The sequence below is a fragment of the Miscanthus floridulus genome, chromosome 18, assembly GCF_019320115.1.
Source record: "Miscanthus floridulus cultivar M001 chromosome 18, ASM1932011v1, whole genome shotgun sequence".
NCBI lineage: Eukaryota > Viridiplantae > Streptophyta > Magnoliopsida > Poales > Poaceae > Miscanthus > Miscanthus floridulus.
The window spans coordinates 19,729,922-19,743,838 of record NC_089597.1 but is presented as its reverse complement, the minus strand read 5'-3'; the positions used below and the strand labels follow the sequence as shown (position 1 = coordinate 19,743,838).

Below are 13,917 nucleotides of genomic sequence, written 5' to 3'. Positions count from 1 at the left end.
GAAAAAGGTAAAATAGGAAAAATAAAAACATCAATGACTGATTAGACTGAATTGAATAACAAAGTCTAGGGAGAAAAGAAGAAATGCAGGACTGGGAAAAAAGAAATATGGTGGTCTGCTATTGGACCCGAGTTGGGGTCAGGGAGAAAAGAAGAAATGACGAGTGGGAAAAACAAAGAGGGAGATGGCGGTCAGCTATTGGGCCAGAGTTGGGCTCTTGGGGAAAAAGAAGAAATGACTCGGCAACAACCAAAAAAGGCGGTGGTCTGCTGCTATAGTGAGGCTCTGGGCCCTGAGTTGGGCTCGTGGTGCAGCGGCCTATTATCCTCCCACCGTTAGAAGCGGGCAGTATACAATTGCAAAAAATTGAATCGCTTGCCAACTCCGAGCACTAACAAATTCAACGGTAAGCCTAGCGAAAGAAGAGTTATTATGTATACCGTGTAAATTGTAAACCATATGCAAAAAATAGAGAACATATTTCGCCCAACACATTTATTCACCAGTAGCGCTGTACTAGTCAAATTGAAACCGTAAGGCTAGTGGATAGCTCTGCACCCAATATGATTGCATAAGGCAGGCAACATCATGGACAACTAATAAGCGACACGGGATTAAAAAAAAAAAAGCGACACTTTACTAGGAAATAGGAATTCACGAACACTACCTCTACCTGGAATAGACCTGTGAGGATTTTGTATAAAGCTTGCTTCTATGATAGCTGGTGCTTGAAACAACTTGTACGAAATAAAGTTTTTTCCCCCCATTATTTTCGGTTCGACTCAAGGCAAAAGTACGTTTGGTACCGAGGTGAAAAACGTTACGACACTACCAAGAACACTATCAACCAAACTAGAGAAAACACAGCGAACAAAGGCACCGGGCAGCTCTCAATTGGCCTGGCCGCTGCCCCTCGGATCAAACAGGATCCTATTTGTTTCCACTTATCAATTTGTTTATAATCATTATACTGTTGGGAATTTTTTTTCAATTCTCAGTTATGCTAGTTCAAAGTTTTGAAGCGGCAGTAAAAGAATCAGGAATAATGGAAGCGTCCGGCAAGATTCTCGTTTTTTTAAGTGAGAATCGGATTATAAGCGGAAAGAAACATGACCTAGATTTGCTCTCGTCTAAGGCCTTCGGTAACTAGGGGGCAAAATCATGTAAAAATAACAAAATTTATCCGCATGTGCACTAGAGGACAAAACCTTATAAGTATGTCTTTCAAACCGGACGATGAGTTTATACCAAATATTTATCCGTATATGCAGTTATTTACTCTTTGTATACGTGAATTTCGCGTAGAGCACCCATAGTGACTTGAGCATCATAGCATAGAGCAGAAGTACATCAGTCGAGGCTAGAAGGTTTATATCGAAATGCTATACGAATCAGGCAAGATTTCATCTCACTTGAGAGCAAACAAAATATACAGTGGGAACGTGAAAACCAGTTCAAAAACCTATTTTGATCACTATTTTTTTTTAAACATGACATATCCATAGTGCATCCACATATGTCATACACAAAAGCTGATGCTTCTTTGACTCCTCTCACAAATTACTATTTAAGCCGTCGCTGCGGCTTATTTTAAGTGCAGCCGAACATCCTGCATACGAAAATGATTAAATTTCAGGAGCACGTACATCGGAAGACAAAATCCCTTATGATGCACATGTGCCTGAAATTCTTTAAAATGATTTTATATCTTAATCTTTTGATGTGAGTATATATATGGATGCACTGTGAATATTTAGATTTTCAATTTTTTTCGAGCCAAGTAAATACGGTTTTCTGAATGGGTTCCATGTTTCCACTCGAGGCCTGGCCCCTCTGGCCCAGTACGATCCGTCCGTAGATCATCCAGCCGACAGCCCTGATGTGACTGAGAACAAGGCGCGTCACCCCGGGACCCAACCCACGCACACGGGCTCCTCCTTTCCTCCGCCTCTCGTCTAGGTCCCTCTCCTACCGAACCCTCCCAATCCAAAGCGATTCCTCCGGGCCGCCGCCGTCCCGATCGCGCCGCGCCGCCGGGGCGGCGTCTCCCCGGGCGCCCTTAGGCTCGCGTTCAGGTGGAACAGAAAAGAGGTAAACTTTCGAATCTTCTCTCTGCAACCCGCATGCGCCTTACGGCCTCCGGCGTGGTTCGAATTTGATATCTGTTGATTCCAGAGGTGGGGGGAATGGAGATCCAGTCGTCTGGCCGTCCCATCGAGGGGCTGATGGAGAAGGTGCTGTCCGTGAACATCCTCTCCTCGGACTACTTCAAGGAGCTCTTCAAGTACAAGACCTACCACGAGGTGGTCGACGAGATCTACAACCAGGTGGACCACGTCGAGCCCTGGATGACCGGCAACTGCCGCGGGCCCTCCTCCGCCTTCTGCCTCCTCTACAAGTTTTTCACAATGAAGCTCACCGTCAATCAGATGCACGGGCTGCTCAAGCACCAGGACTCCCCTTACATCAGAGCTGTAAGTGAACCTCTGTCCTCTGGCGTCCCCTAGTCTCGGTTTTCTGTTCAATGATCTGTTTGCTGTGTCTGGCTTTAGAACAAGTTATTGCATGCGGACTGTTACAATTTTGGGGGATTTAGTTAGGGAATCAGACTCTGCCAAAGCATTGAACTCTACATGACTAGAAATGGCCCTCAGTGTATTGTCATTAGCTAAAGCTTCTCCTGTAGTACATGTAGTAGTGGGTAGTAGTGATAGACTTAGTTGGCTGTATTTACATGGAACTAACCAAGTGCTATATATGCCCATTCACACATGGCACTAGCATGTCGGTGTCTCAAATGTTCAGTTTATCAAACAAATGAATTTGGCTATCAGATTCTAAGAATAGTTGGTTTATTTCAGATTGGATTCCTCTACCTGCGATATGTTGCAGAACCGAAGACACTGTGGACTTGGTATGAACCCTATATCAAGGATGACGAGGTATTGTCTCTATTGCATCAGCACTTCTGCTTCTGCTGTGTTTGTTTCATATTAAATTAAGCAGCAAAAGAACAACTGCTAGTTCAAGTGTTCAACCATATGTTTCTGAATTATATCAAGTTTCTGTTGCATTGTTTCCACTTAAATGGTATGATAAACTTGTGTAACCTAAACAAAGATAATCTTTTGATATTGGCACCTGCTATGTATTAAGAGCAGTGCTTGTACAAAAAATCAGATATAGTTATAAAAAACTAAAGGTAGTACACAAGTTCGTTCCTATGTCTGTATTCTAGTCTAGAACCAGAGAAGAACCGACATTTGAAACATGTACTGAAGGATATATTGAAATGTGCAATCTTGGAAGCAAAATTGGTGGTTCTCTGGAATCCACCATTCCTGTCCTAGCTTTTACTTCTTTGGAACGCAACGATGTACACATGTATGAACTAAGTGCTTAGCCATGTGGATCTATCTGTGAAAATATCTTTTCATGCCTATACTAACATTGATTTGCCCATGTTTATAGCTGTAAAATATTTATGCTTCTTTATGATGTAATTAAAAAAAACATTTTACAGTTCTTTCCAGTGTCCATGTCTTTAATCTAATGTCCTACTCTTTCAGGAGTTTGCCCCCGGCTCAAATGGTAAATTGACTACAATGGGCGTTTATGTGCGTGATCTCCTCCTTGGTCAGGTATATCTCTTGAAGTTATTTCACAATTCTTCCATACAACAAAACAGTATCCTGAGCTGCTATCACAATGTCTCCTTAGTTACCCCACTACATCCGAGGGCAGAGATCATTAACCATATTATTTTCTGAACCTAAATGCAATTAGTCTTTCTTGAATCACTCACCTGTTGATTTGGCATACTGAGGGGAAATTTCAATTGTGGAGTTGCTTTTAAGAGGAGACATCATCTCTTCCGCCAGTAACATCACTGTATAAGGTTTGTCATGATGTGTTGCTCAAAATTTCTTTTTTCACTGTTTTTCGCTATTCTAACCTATGTTTCAAGTCGTTGAAGGATTCATAACATTTGAAATGGTTTGGTCTTGCTAGTTTGCAAGATAATTTACTCTTTTTTTTTATTTGCTGAGGATTATATCACATGAAACATGTATGCCCATGGGGCTTTTGCCCATATTGGTTTCTTGTGATTTTTTTTTCATCCTGACATGATTCTTTGCCGAAGGTGTATATGATATGTTATCAAAGAAATAAGTCCAGTTTTTTCTAGAGAAAAACGAGAGGGTTCCAATGCGTTAAATATGATATAGTTGGTTTTTTTGGAAATGGTACTAAAAAGAAAAAAAAAAGATGAGTAATCGGGATACTGATTTGATAGTTAACTGTAAAACCACTTTTTTCTTTTTTGCTGCTTGAATCCACATTTATTCCCAGTCAGATGCTCTGATATGTTGTATTGCAAATTTCTCTAAATTCTTCTATAATTTAACCAAGGCCCAATAGTTCATACATTTAATTGCCACGCTAGTTAGGTAAGCAGTGACATAAATTAAGATTTTCTGGTTTGTTCTGCTGTTCCTGTTGCTACTCTAGAGCAGATTTGTCCTTGCACTCTATTTACGGGTCCAGCTGATACACTATAACATTAACGATGGTTAATTCAGTTTGCTGAAGGCAATTGCAAAACATTTGACTACAGCCTGTTCGGTTGGCTGGTTCGTATCGTTGCTGGTTCGTTTATGTGAGAGAGAAATACTGCTGGCTGGTTCATGTGAATAGTGTCCATGTGAGGGGGCTGGCCAGCCAGCCCAGCCAGCCAGCCCCAGCCGATCACGTTGAATTACAAATTGTTATGGTTTTCCTGCAATCCTGATCACTGAACAGTTTAGTTGTTTAATCTTTTGTAGTAATGTAGTAATTTTAGAGGTGCGTACAATTGCCAGCGTAATTGCTATGACAATCATTGTTTATTCAATCACCATCATATTTGACGTACCAGTCTGTATTTGTTGGTAACTCTCATGCAATTCCTCAGTGTTTCTTTATATATATATATATATATATATATATATATATATATATATATATATATATATATATATATATATATATATATATATATATATAGAACTAAACATTATCGTAAATCAAGGTGGTTATAGAATAAGTTATTCTATGGCCAGCTGTAGAATAGCCTTACCCTATATATATATATATATATGTTACTCTATTAGATAAGTTTCAATTGAGGATTATTATTTTTCACATGTTAAAACAAAGCATCAATGATATTTGTTATTTTTTTGCAGTACTATTTCGACAGTCTTCTTCCGCGAGTGCCCCTCCCAATTCTCCGACAGGTCACTAACCATCTTGAGAAGTTGAAGCTTCCAATAAAGCAGTCAGGAATGACTGGGGATTCCAATAGGCTTGAATCAAATGATACTGCCAGAAGGCCTCCTTCCGTAAAGGCTTCTTTGTCTGTCTCTTTTGGTCAGCGTGCTCCACACCGTGCATCGACAAGGGATTCTTCCCCAGTCCGAAGAACATTACCTTCCAAACAGGACAAGGAAAGAAGTTATGATGGTGACCATGCAAAATCGCCACCAAGGAAGCACAGAACTCGGAGCTCTGAGCGTGATCATGACTCTGAGAGGGATCGTTCAGATCGTGATCGTGGCAGGTACAAGGATAGGGAGCATGATCGTTATGCTCGTGATCACAGAGACCAGGATCATCATCTCCAGAGTTATTCAGATAGGGATGACGAAAGGCGAGGCCGTGAAAAGAGGGACTGGGATTCTGACCGAAATAGGCATTCAAGCTCCCGCAGGAGCAGGAGCAGGAGTCCAGTCCGTGGCAGAGCTGACGGTGACAAACATCGCTCCAGCCCATTTGGTAGGGCACCAGAATCATCCAACCTGGCAAAGCTAAAGGATTTATACGGTGATGCAACAAACACAAAGAATGATGCTGGCGATGATAGAGCTCACAGGGATTCTGGAACGGAAGAGGTAATCCGACTGGGAGGGGCAAGGTGGAGGTGAATCTCATGTTTAGGGACACCACGGCAGTGCATTTAGGCCCATGAATCCAAAAATCATGTGTCAGAAGTTACTCAAGAAATGATGGGCTGTATGTCTTAACTTGAACTTGCGATTTGAAAGATTTACTATCAAGTTTTTCCGACATTATGCTGTCAAATCTTTTTTACGTGGAGGTTCTGCTGTGCCCATGGTTGGTGCTACAAAATGTGCTCTGACGTCATTGGCATTGACTGTTTGCTGTATGCCTGTGTCTTGCATCACATTTGTGATAAGCAAGCCAGAATGACGCAATAACCACGTGTATATTTTCAACGTATGTTCCTTTTTTCAAAAAAGTGTACAATGTAGCCTTGCTGGCTCAAATTGCAAATGTACAACACTATTAATTTGTAAGATTCATTTTGGGGGCGGGGCTACGCCACATTACTTGCAAAAATCTTCTCAGCAGAGCATGACTGCTGCTGAGAACATCTAAAAAAATCAAATCAAATATATGCAACTCTCTTTGCCAGATTATCGAGGGCAATCTCGCCGGCGCAAGTATAGGCGAGCACGAGCAGGGCCTGCGCGACCAGCGACAGGGCCGGCGCGTACGGGGGCCAGCAAGACTGGCGGGGCCAACGCGGATGGCGGCGGCCATGGCTGGTCCGGGCGAGCTCGACGGGGACGGGTCTACACGGCCATGAATGGGAGAGCGCACACTGCGTCAGGATGGTGGATAATTTTGACCAATTCCAGAAATCCACGAGTTTTTAGAAGTCTGCTCTAGAAATCCATGGATCTTGCCTCAGATCTGGAGTTTTGACGGATTTAAATATGCGGAGCCAAGGTGTTTGGGTAATTTTTTATTATTTTTTTGGATCTGGAGCACTTGGAGCTATCCCAAACAGGTCCGCACTTTGATCCAGTGTATTGTTGTAGTTACTTTTGCCTTCACGAGCCGTTGGTTGAGAAGAAAATAGAGGAGTTTAATTTGTTTTAATTTCTAGAAGCAGTGCAAGATTTATTTTCCAGCTGGTTTGGTTTACTAATTGCGCTAGGTAGGCTGAGATGGAGATGTGAAAAGAAAAAAAGAAGACGAGACAACTTTTACCAGTTCCAGGTGCATGCTTATTGCTTACGCTTAACTGCTTAACATGGGTGTGAAACTAGTACTAGACAGCTTGATGTTTCAAATTGCAGAAACGCTCCTTATAGTGCATCCGTCCGTTCAGACGGACCCCACACTCGCCCCCCCCCCCCCCCCCCCCCCCCCCCCCCGCGCCGCGCACGGTGAGCGCGACGCACCAGGCGCTCGCTAGCTCGCTCCTGGACTCGCGCCTCTCGCCGCGTCTATGCTCCATCCACCTGCCCCTGCCCTTAAGGTCCGTGCCACCGATGAGTTCCACACTGATGACCTCCGCGCCATTCCGTGGCTTTGAGCTTCGTGCCGACGTCGAGCTCCACGTCGACGAGCCTGTCCAAGCAGCGCAGATGCTACGCTGAAAGCGCATGTTGCAATAGTATGTTTCAAGTGTTTCAGATGTTTTCGAGATATGTTGCAAGTGTTGTATATCGATGTTGCAAAAGTAGATCGGGATGTTGCACATGTTGTAACGGCTATACACGTATGTTTCAAGCGTATGTTCCAAATGTTTCTGTTCCAGATGACTTGCAAGTGTTTGGATGTTGCAAAGTATATCTAGACGTTGCATATACATGCATGTTGCAAGCATATGTTTCAAGTGTTTTCATACGTATGTTTGTAAGTGTTTCATCTGGATGTTGCATATGTTTGGAATGGTTTTCAAATGTTTTAAGGCGTTTTTGCAAGTGTTTCAGACACTTGTTTCAAATGTTTCATCTGTCTTCTTTTATATGTTGTATCTGAATATTTCAAAAGTAGATTGGGTGTTGCACATGGAATGCGGCCGACGACGCGAACGACGTCGGGGGCGGCGCGGGACCACTACTGGTGCGCTCGCTCGCGAGCCCGATGCGCTAGGCGCTCGTTCACTCCCTGTGCGGGCAGCGTCCGGATGCTAGCACATCCGTTCAAATTGTCTTTCATTTTATTCGGGTAACGGTGAGGTCAGATAAGAAAAAGGATGCTGCACCCCATCTCATGATCTTAGCAAGCTAACTACAAGCTGCCTGGTCACGCTAAGGCTACTACATCAGGTTTATCACTACCGGGTCCGGAGACCTTATCACCATCGGTTTCGCCCCTTAGTTGGTGAAAGTGGGAGATTATGATGAAGTGGATTATCGCCCCTAGTTTAAACCGACAGTGAAAATGATTATCGCCATCATACATGCAAAAAAAGCATTTTTGCAGGTTTGTAGACAAGTCCGCTTGCGTACCTAAATCCTGTGATTGGTTTTGCTTTTTAGTATGATTACAATATAATGGTACAAATGAGCACTCACAAAATCATTAAACAAAAGGCTTTGACAGTTGGCTAAGTAACTAACAGTAGACTATAGGTAATTTTTTTTCTATATAGCTAGTATTAAGAGCCCACATATTCATCAGCAGTATCTTCCTCCTCCAAGTATTCAAAATCTTCATCCTCCACCTCTAGGTCCTCATCATCGCCCGTGTCCTCCACCACCACTCCTCCTGCAATAACAGGTTTTTTATCTTCATCATCTAAGCATTCATCATCAGCAAAAGCCTATAGTAGCTCTAGATGGTTAGAAGTTATTAGTTTGTATAAAAAGATCATTATTATAGCGTCATGTAAGGGCAAATCTATATAGAAAAGAACAAAACACTATCTGGCAAAAGATAAGAAACAACCGTGTACACATTTCGATTTTAAATAAAAATCATCCTAGCGCATTCCATGGCAAAAGATAAGAAACAACTGTGTTCGTTTGCGATTACTCTCACATCCAAAGTCATAATGTCTGGGAGAATTGTCATGTCTTCCATCCAGTATTCTGTGTCATCAATATTCTGTGCATCCATAGGAAGTCACCATAGAAAAAAGGAGATCATATATCAGTTTGGAAATAGAGAGTTAGAGTGAAGATTGAGAGTGCTAAGAAATGTTGCTGGGACAAGAGCAAAGCAAAAAACTGGAATATACCATGGCTGAATTTCTCAAAAACGATCATCAGCGATACATTTGTGTATACACCCTGAATTGGACAAGTCCAATGACAAATCCATTCTTTTTTTCATTTGGGCACTTCTCTGAATTACAGAGCAAAGCTAATCTGTTTTCTAAATATAGACTATCATAGATAGTGTAGTTCATGGCAATTTCTTAATTCTGTCTGTTCTGTCTAGATTAGGAAATTATGTGAAATGTTTATTGGTCCAACTAGTATGGATGTCAGCGTCCAGCTCTCAAATATGTGCCCAGGTAAAGTCATCAATAAACATAGTAGAGAAAAAAAATCTTGCCATGACAACATGATTCCAAATAAGAGAGGAACTATAACTCAGTGAACTCACCGGCAGGTAGGCTAGTGTGAGGTGGAGATGTTGGATGGTCTTAAAACACCGCAACAGCCCTAGACAGTCTTGATCGGGATCGGGCGCAATGGCCGGAGATCCATACACAAGAAGTATGATGGGGCACACGCTCTCTAGATGCTTCATGGTACCAAGGTGGACAGAGATCGGATCAAACAGATCCCCCACCTGAGCACCTTCAGCGCAGGCGCTGAGATGTCGGCGACCGGCTGAACCCAATAAAAAATGAAGCGCAGCCAAACACGCTCAGGTACTCAAGCGCCGGCGAAGCCACGGCGAGCTGTTCCAGGCCGCGCACCTTGTCCAGCGTCATCTCCCGGAGAGAATCCGAACGGATCGTGAGGTTGTTCAGGCCCCGGGCGCCGCGGACCGTGAGTTTGACCAGGCAGGGGCACCGCGGGGATGATACGGCGTCGCTGAGCGCGCACGGGCCGCGGAACAGGACGCGGGTCAGGGAGATGTCGGTGAGCCGAGCGAAGACGCCGACGGGCGCGACGGCGAGGCCCAGGCCGCACCCGAGGTCGAGGGTCACGCTGGTGGCGCTCGCCAGGCAGGGCAGCTCAAGGGAGCCCCTTTCCTCACCGCCGCCGCCGCCGCCGTCGTCGTCGATGTCTCTCCCCGGCGCGTGGTTCGTGAAGCTGAGGTGGCCGGTGAGGCGGCGCGCCACGGCGGGGAGCCAGGCTGCCACGGACTCGGCGTCGGCGTCCAGTGTCCCCACGCTAAGGGGTAGCTGAGCGCCGCCTCGTGAGCGTCGGCGTCGGCGTCTCTCCCGGTCCCGGGCGCCTGGTTGGTGAAGACGATCCTGCCGGAGATGCGGCGCTCGGCGACGCGGAGCCATGCCGCCACGGGCTCGGGGGCCGCGCGCGTCCTGGCCTCCTGGGTCGTCACCGGTCATCTTCAGGTGCCTGAGCTCCGCTTCGTGGCCGGCCAGCGCTGACGCGATGAGACGAGAGAGGGACGAAGCGGAGCTCCGGGAGCAGCGTCAGCTGCTGGAGCCTGGAGGGCACGTTGGTCCGACCAGCGGCGGCGGCGTCGCCGAGACCCGCGAGGATGCTGAGCAGGACGCTGTTGGGGAGCGCGCTCAGACAGTCCACGCAGGCTTCGTCGTCGTCGGAGGGTTTGGCGCCGAGGTCGCGCCGGCCGCTGCCGCTCAGGCTTGTCTCCGTCGTCTTCATCGGTCGAAGGCAAGGCATGCTCCAAGCAGCTTGGCGAGAGTGCAACTACTGAGGCTGAGGCTGAGGCTGAGGCTGACGAGACCAACGGCAAAGCAGAGGAACATGTGGGGCCCACATAAATAAAGAATCCAGTGCATGATTTTTTGCTAAAAAATACTATATTAATATTTAATTGTAGATCTAGAAGCTGTAACAGTGAAATTGTAAATTTGGAATCCAATCGGCAAACCAGAAGCCGATAGGAAACCAATCGGCAATCCAGAAGCCGATAGGCTCCAATCGGCATTTGGATTGCTGATATGTCTGATATGCGAGCCTATTGGGGCCGATAGGAATATCGGCATGCTAGGGGCCGATAGGTCCTCCCCAAACGTCAGAACACTTTTTCCCCCCTTTTTTGTATGCTCAACTTTTTACTGATTTAATCCAAAAATTAGTATATACTTTAGGTATTTGATACTTAGGTAATATTTACGTAGTTAGAAGATGTAGACTAGTTAGTTAGTAATTTTGCAAAATTAGTTTAGTTGTTTTGTTTTTACATTCTTATACGTGTTGCGTTCGTTCTGTTCTTCTTTTTTGCAGTTTTTTTATTTCGGTCGTCTATCCGTTTTTACTTTTTTTCGTTTTTTTCTTATACTAGCAAAACATGTTCGTGCGTTGTGACAGAACCACATTTTATTATGCAACTAGCAGCACGAGCCCGGCAGAGCCGTGCACAGGAACAGCGATTATGACGAGACGGCTTGAACCGACAGTACGGCGGCCAAGGTAGCACGCGCGTACGGTGTCACCAGCCACGACCAGACAATCTAGGATAATTGTGCAGCAACCACCATGTGGACCTCATCAGCAACATGAGGCAACACGGTGGGGTGGCACGGTGTTGAAACGGAGGGCATTTGGAAGAAAAACAACACAAGAACCATATTACGAAAGACATAAACGGAAACCGCAAAAAAAAAAGAGAAACAAACTGCGGAGTGCAGATATCGGCTCCCAGATTGACAATAGCTCTTCAGTCGGTTACCTGATTGCCAATAGGACCCTGCAATGTGATTTTTGCCTGCCATGTAGGCTGTCAGCAACCACCGTCGTGCTGCACCGCCTCACGCTGCCCTCGCTGGTCCCACCTCACCGCCTCGTGCCGGCGCAGGACGTGATAAGTTTTTTTTGCGACTTAGGACATGATAAGGTTAGGAAGGGAGGAGAGAGAGCGTTGTGAAGATAAGAGAGAGAGAGAGGGAGAGTAGGGGAGAGGAATAATTAAATGTTGCGCCAACAGGAATATTTACTGTATGTTGGAATCAAAATTTTGTGCATAGTCGCGCATATCACGAATCGCCTCTATATATAATGATTTATAAGTAAATGATTTTATTTTTATAGACAGTCTTTTTTAGTGTCTGTCCCTAAAAATTGATTTTCAGAAGCGATTGTACAGTCAACTAGCAATAATTTATAGAGACGGTCCACAGCAAGGACCGCCTATACCATCTTTGTTCAAGCGGCCACGAAAATAGTTTATAGAGGTGTTGGCCGGCCGGGACCCACCCACGAGCGGCATGCAGGATTGGAGCTGGTAGGAAAACGAACTATCTACGTCCTCGTCAGTGAATTTTCGTTTCGTTACGTTACGTTGGTTAATTGTGGGCTAGCTAGCTGCTTTTTGCCCACATGCATTGACTGGCATGCAAATTTTGTTTTATATTTCTGCTAGTAACTGATCGCATCGACCAGATCACATGCGCGCGTGAGAGTGACCTAGCGTCTGTGTGCCCAACTCGCAAGCTAAGCTAAGCCATGCATGTGTGTAACCGGCTACTGAACTAAGGCGTACGCCGAACTTGCCGATCATTTCGACCAATGCAACATGCATATATATGCCATGGTCGATCGAGATGCTGATCAATCACGCTAGCTAGCTAGCTGTTCATAAGTGGAAGCGTCTTGGTGTCGGGCCTCAATGGAAGGGTTGGGGTGCCTCTCTGTCACACTGTGTGTTGGTGTAGTATGCACTGCGTGCTCCCTTGCGTGTAGGGCAAAGGGGGTCATATGCCCCCCAATCCCACCCCATTCCCACGCAAAAAAAAAACCCTTACTCAGCCACTAGTTATACATTTAAAATTAATATAAATATGCATATTAAGCAACATAATAGTACTTATAGCCCGTACTTTCTTATCTGGTTGTTGTTTATTTTGCATATATGGCTCTGCTCTGGGAGACCATCCGCCGGATGGTACTCTCACGGTCGCTCCCTTAGCTCTCCTGCTGCTGCTAGGCTCCGGCACCCTCAGGCCGCCGATGCAGACATCGTTGCTCCCGCCCTCGCTTTGCGTCGCGCCACCCTCCTTCTACGAGAAGATCGGCGTGATCGATTCCTTCTTCACATCTGCTGCAATCGGCGCCGTTTCTCTTGCAGGCTGTTTCTCTTGCTGGCTTTGTTGCGTGCCACCTGGTGGACTAAGTCGGTGCTGACACAGCGACCCAAGCCAAGCTGCTGGGTTTGGCAGAGCTATGTGTTGGGCAAAGTGGGTCATATGCCCCCAACCCCACCCCAGTCCCACACAAAAAAAAATCCCTTACCCAACCACTAGATATACATTTAAAATTAATGTAAATATGCATATTAAGCAACAAATTAGTACTTATAGTCGCAACATATCAGTACTTATAGCACCTCTTGTGTCTTCACCGCAGAGAAGAGCTACCGCAAAGAAGAGTTATGTTACCTTTTTATCTGCTTGTTGTTATTTTGCATGTATGGCTCAAGAGGGATGATGCATATTCCCTCATGATTGTGTTGTGTTTGCCTTCTGTGTATTGCACTTAGATTCATTTGTTTTATAGGAAGATTTTTCTATGCGTGGCCTCGGTGAAGAATTAATGTAACAACATGTTATGATGTCATTACGTCAGAGTATTTTCTTTTCTTCGTTTTTCATAGATTGTTCTTGCTCTCTTTTGTAAATTTTAGATATGAATTTTGGATTTCTTTCATACGTCCATTTTATGTAACATTTTTTGAATTTTATATATGAATTCTCATGTAATTTTATGGATTTTATTTAGCTGTTCCTAATACAAGTGTGTGTAATGCAGGTAATAGTGCCGAGAACAAGGTAAAGCAAAGGTGCACCGTGACCAAAAACCATTGTATCACTTCACGATGACTAAAAATAAGCATGCATTGTTGTTTAAAAGAAAAAGGATTAGTCTCTATCCATATCCTCACCAATTCTCGCAAAAAAAATCTATAAATTTCTTTAAATTCATTCAATATCGCACCCACACGCTCGATGGCACC

At 44.7% G+C, this 13,917-nt stretch overlaps 1 protein-coding gene and 1 pseudogene across 2 annotated transcripts; one reads left to right on the top strand and one right to left on the bottom strand.

Moving 5' to 3' along the window:
- Positions 1–1,910: 1,910 nt before the first annotated feature.
- On the top strand, positions 1,911–6,110 carry LOC136521183 (pre-mRNA splicing factor SR-like 1). 2 transcript variants are annotated; one of them, XR_010775502.1, is made up of 6 exons: positions 1,913–2,091; positions 2,176–2,474; positions 2,862–2,942; positions 3,570–3,641; positions 3,721–3,898; positions 5,229–5,366. XR_010775502.1 is itself a non-coding variant. In XM_066514887.1 (5 exons), exons 2-5 carry the CDS (start codon positions 2,187–2,189, stop codon positions 5,964–5,966), a joined length of 1,179 nt encoding a protein of 392 aa, XP_066370984.1. In that variant the 5' UTR covers positions 1,911–2,091; positions 2,176–2,186; the 3' UTR covers positions 5,967–6,110. The 2 variants fall into 2 exon arrangements, 1 of the variants encoding a protein (XP_066370984.1); XM_066514887.1 differs by lacking the exon at positions 3,721–3,898 and having other exon boundaries at positions 1,911–2,091; positions 5,229–6,110.
- Positions 6,111–8,304: 2,194 nt separating this feature from the next.
- On the bottom strand, positions 8,305–10,650 carry LOC136522586 (uncharacterized; annotated as a pseudogene).
- Positions 10,651–13,917: the final 3,267 nt, after the last annotated feature.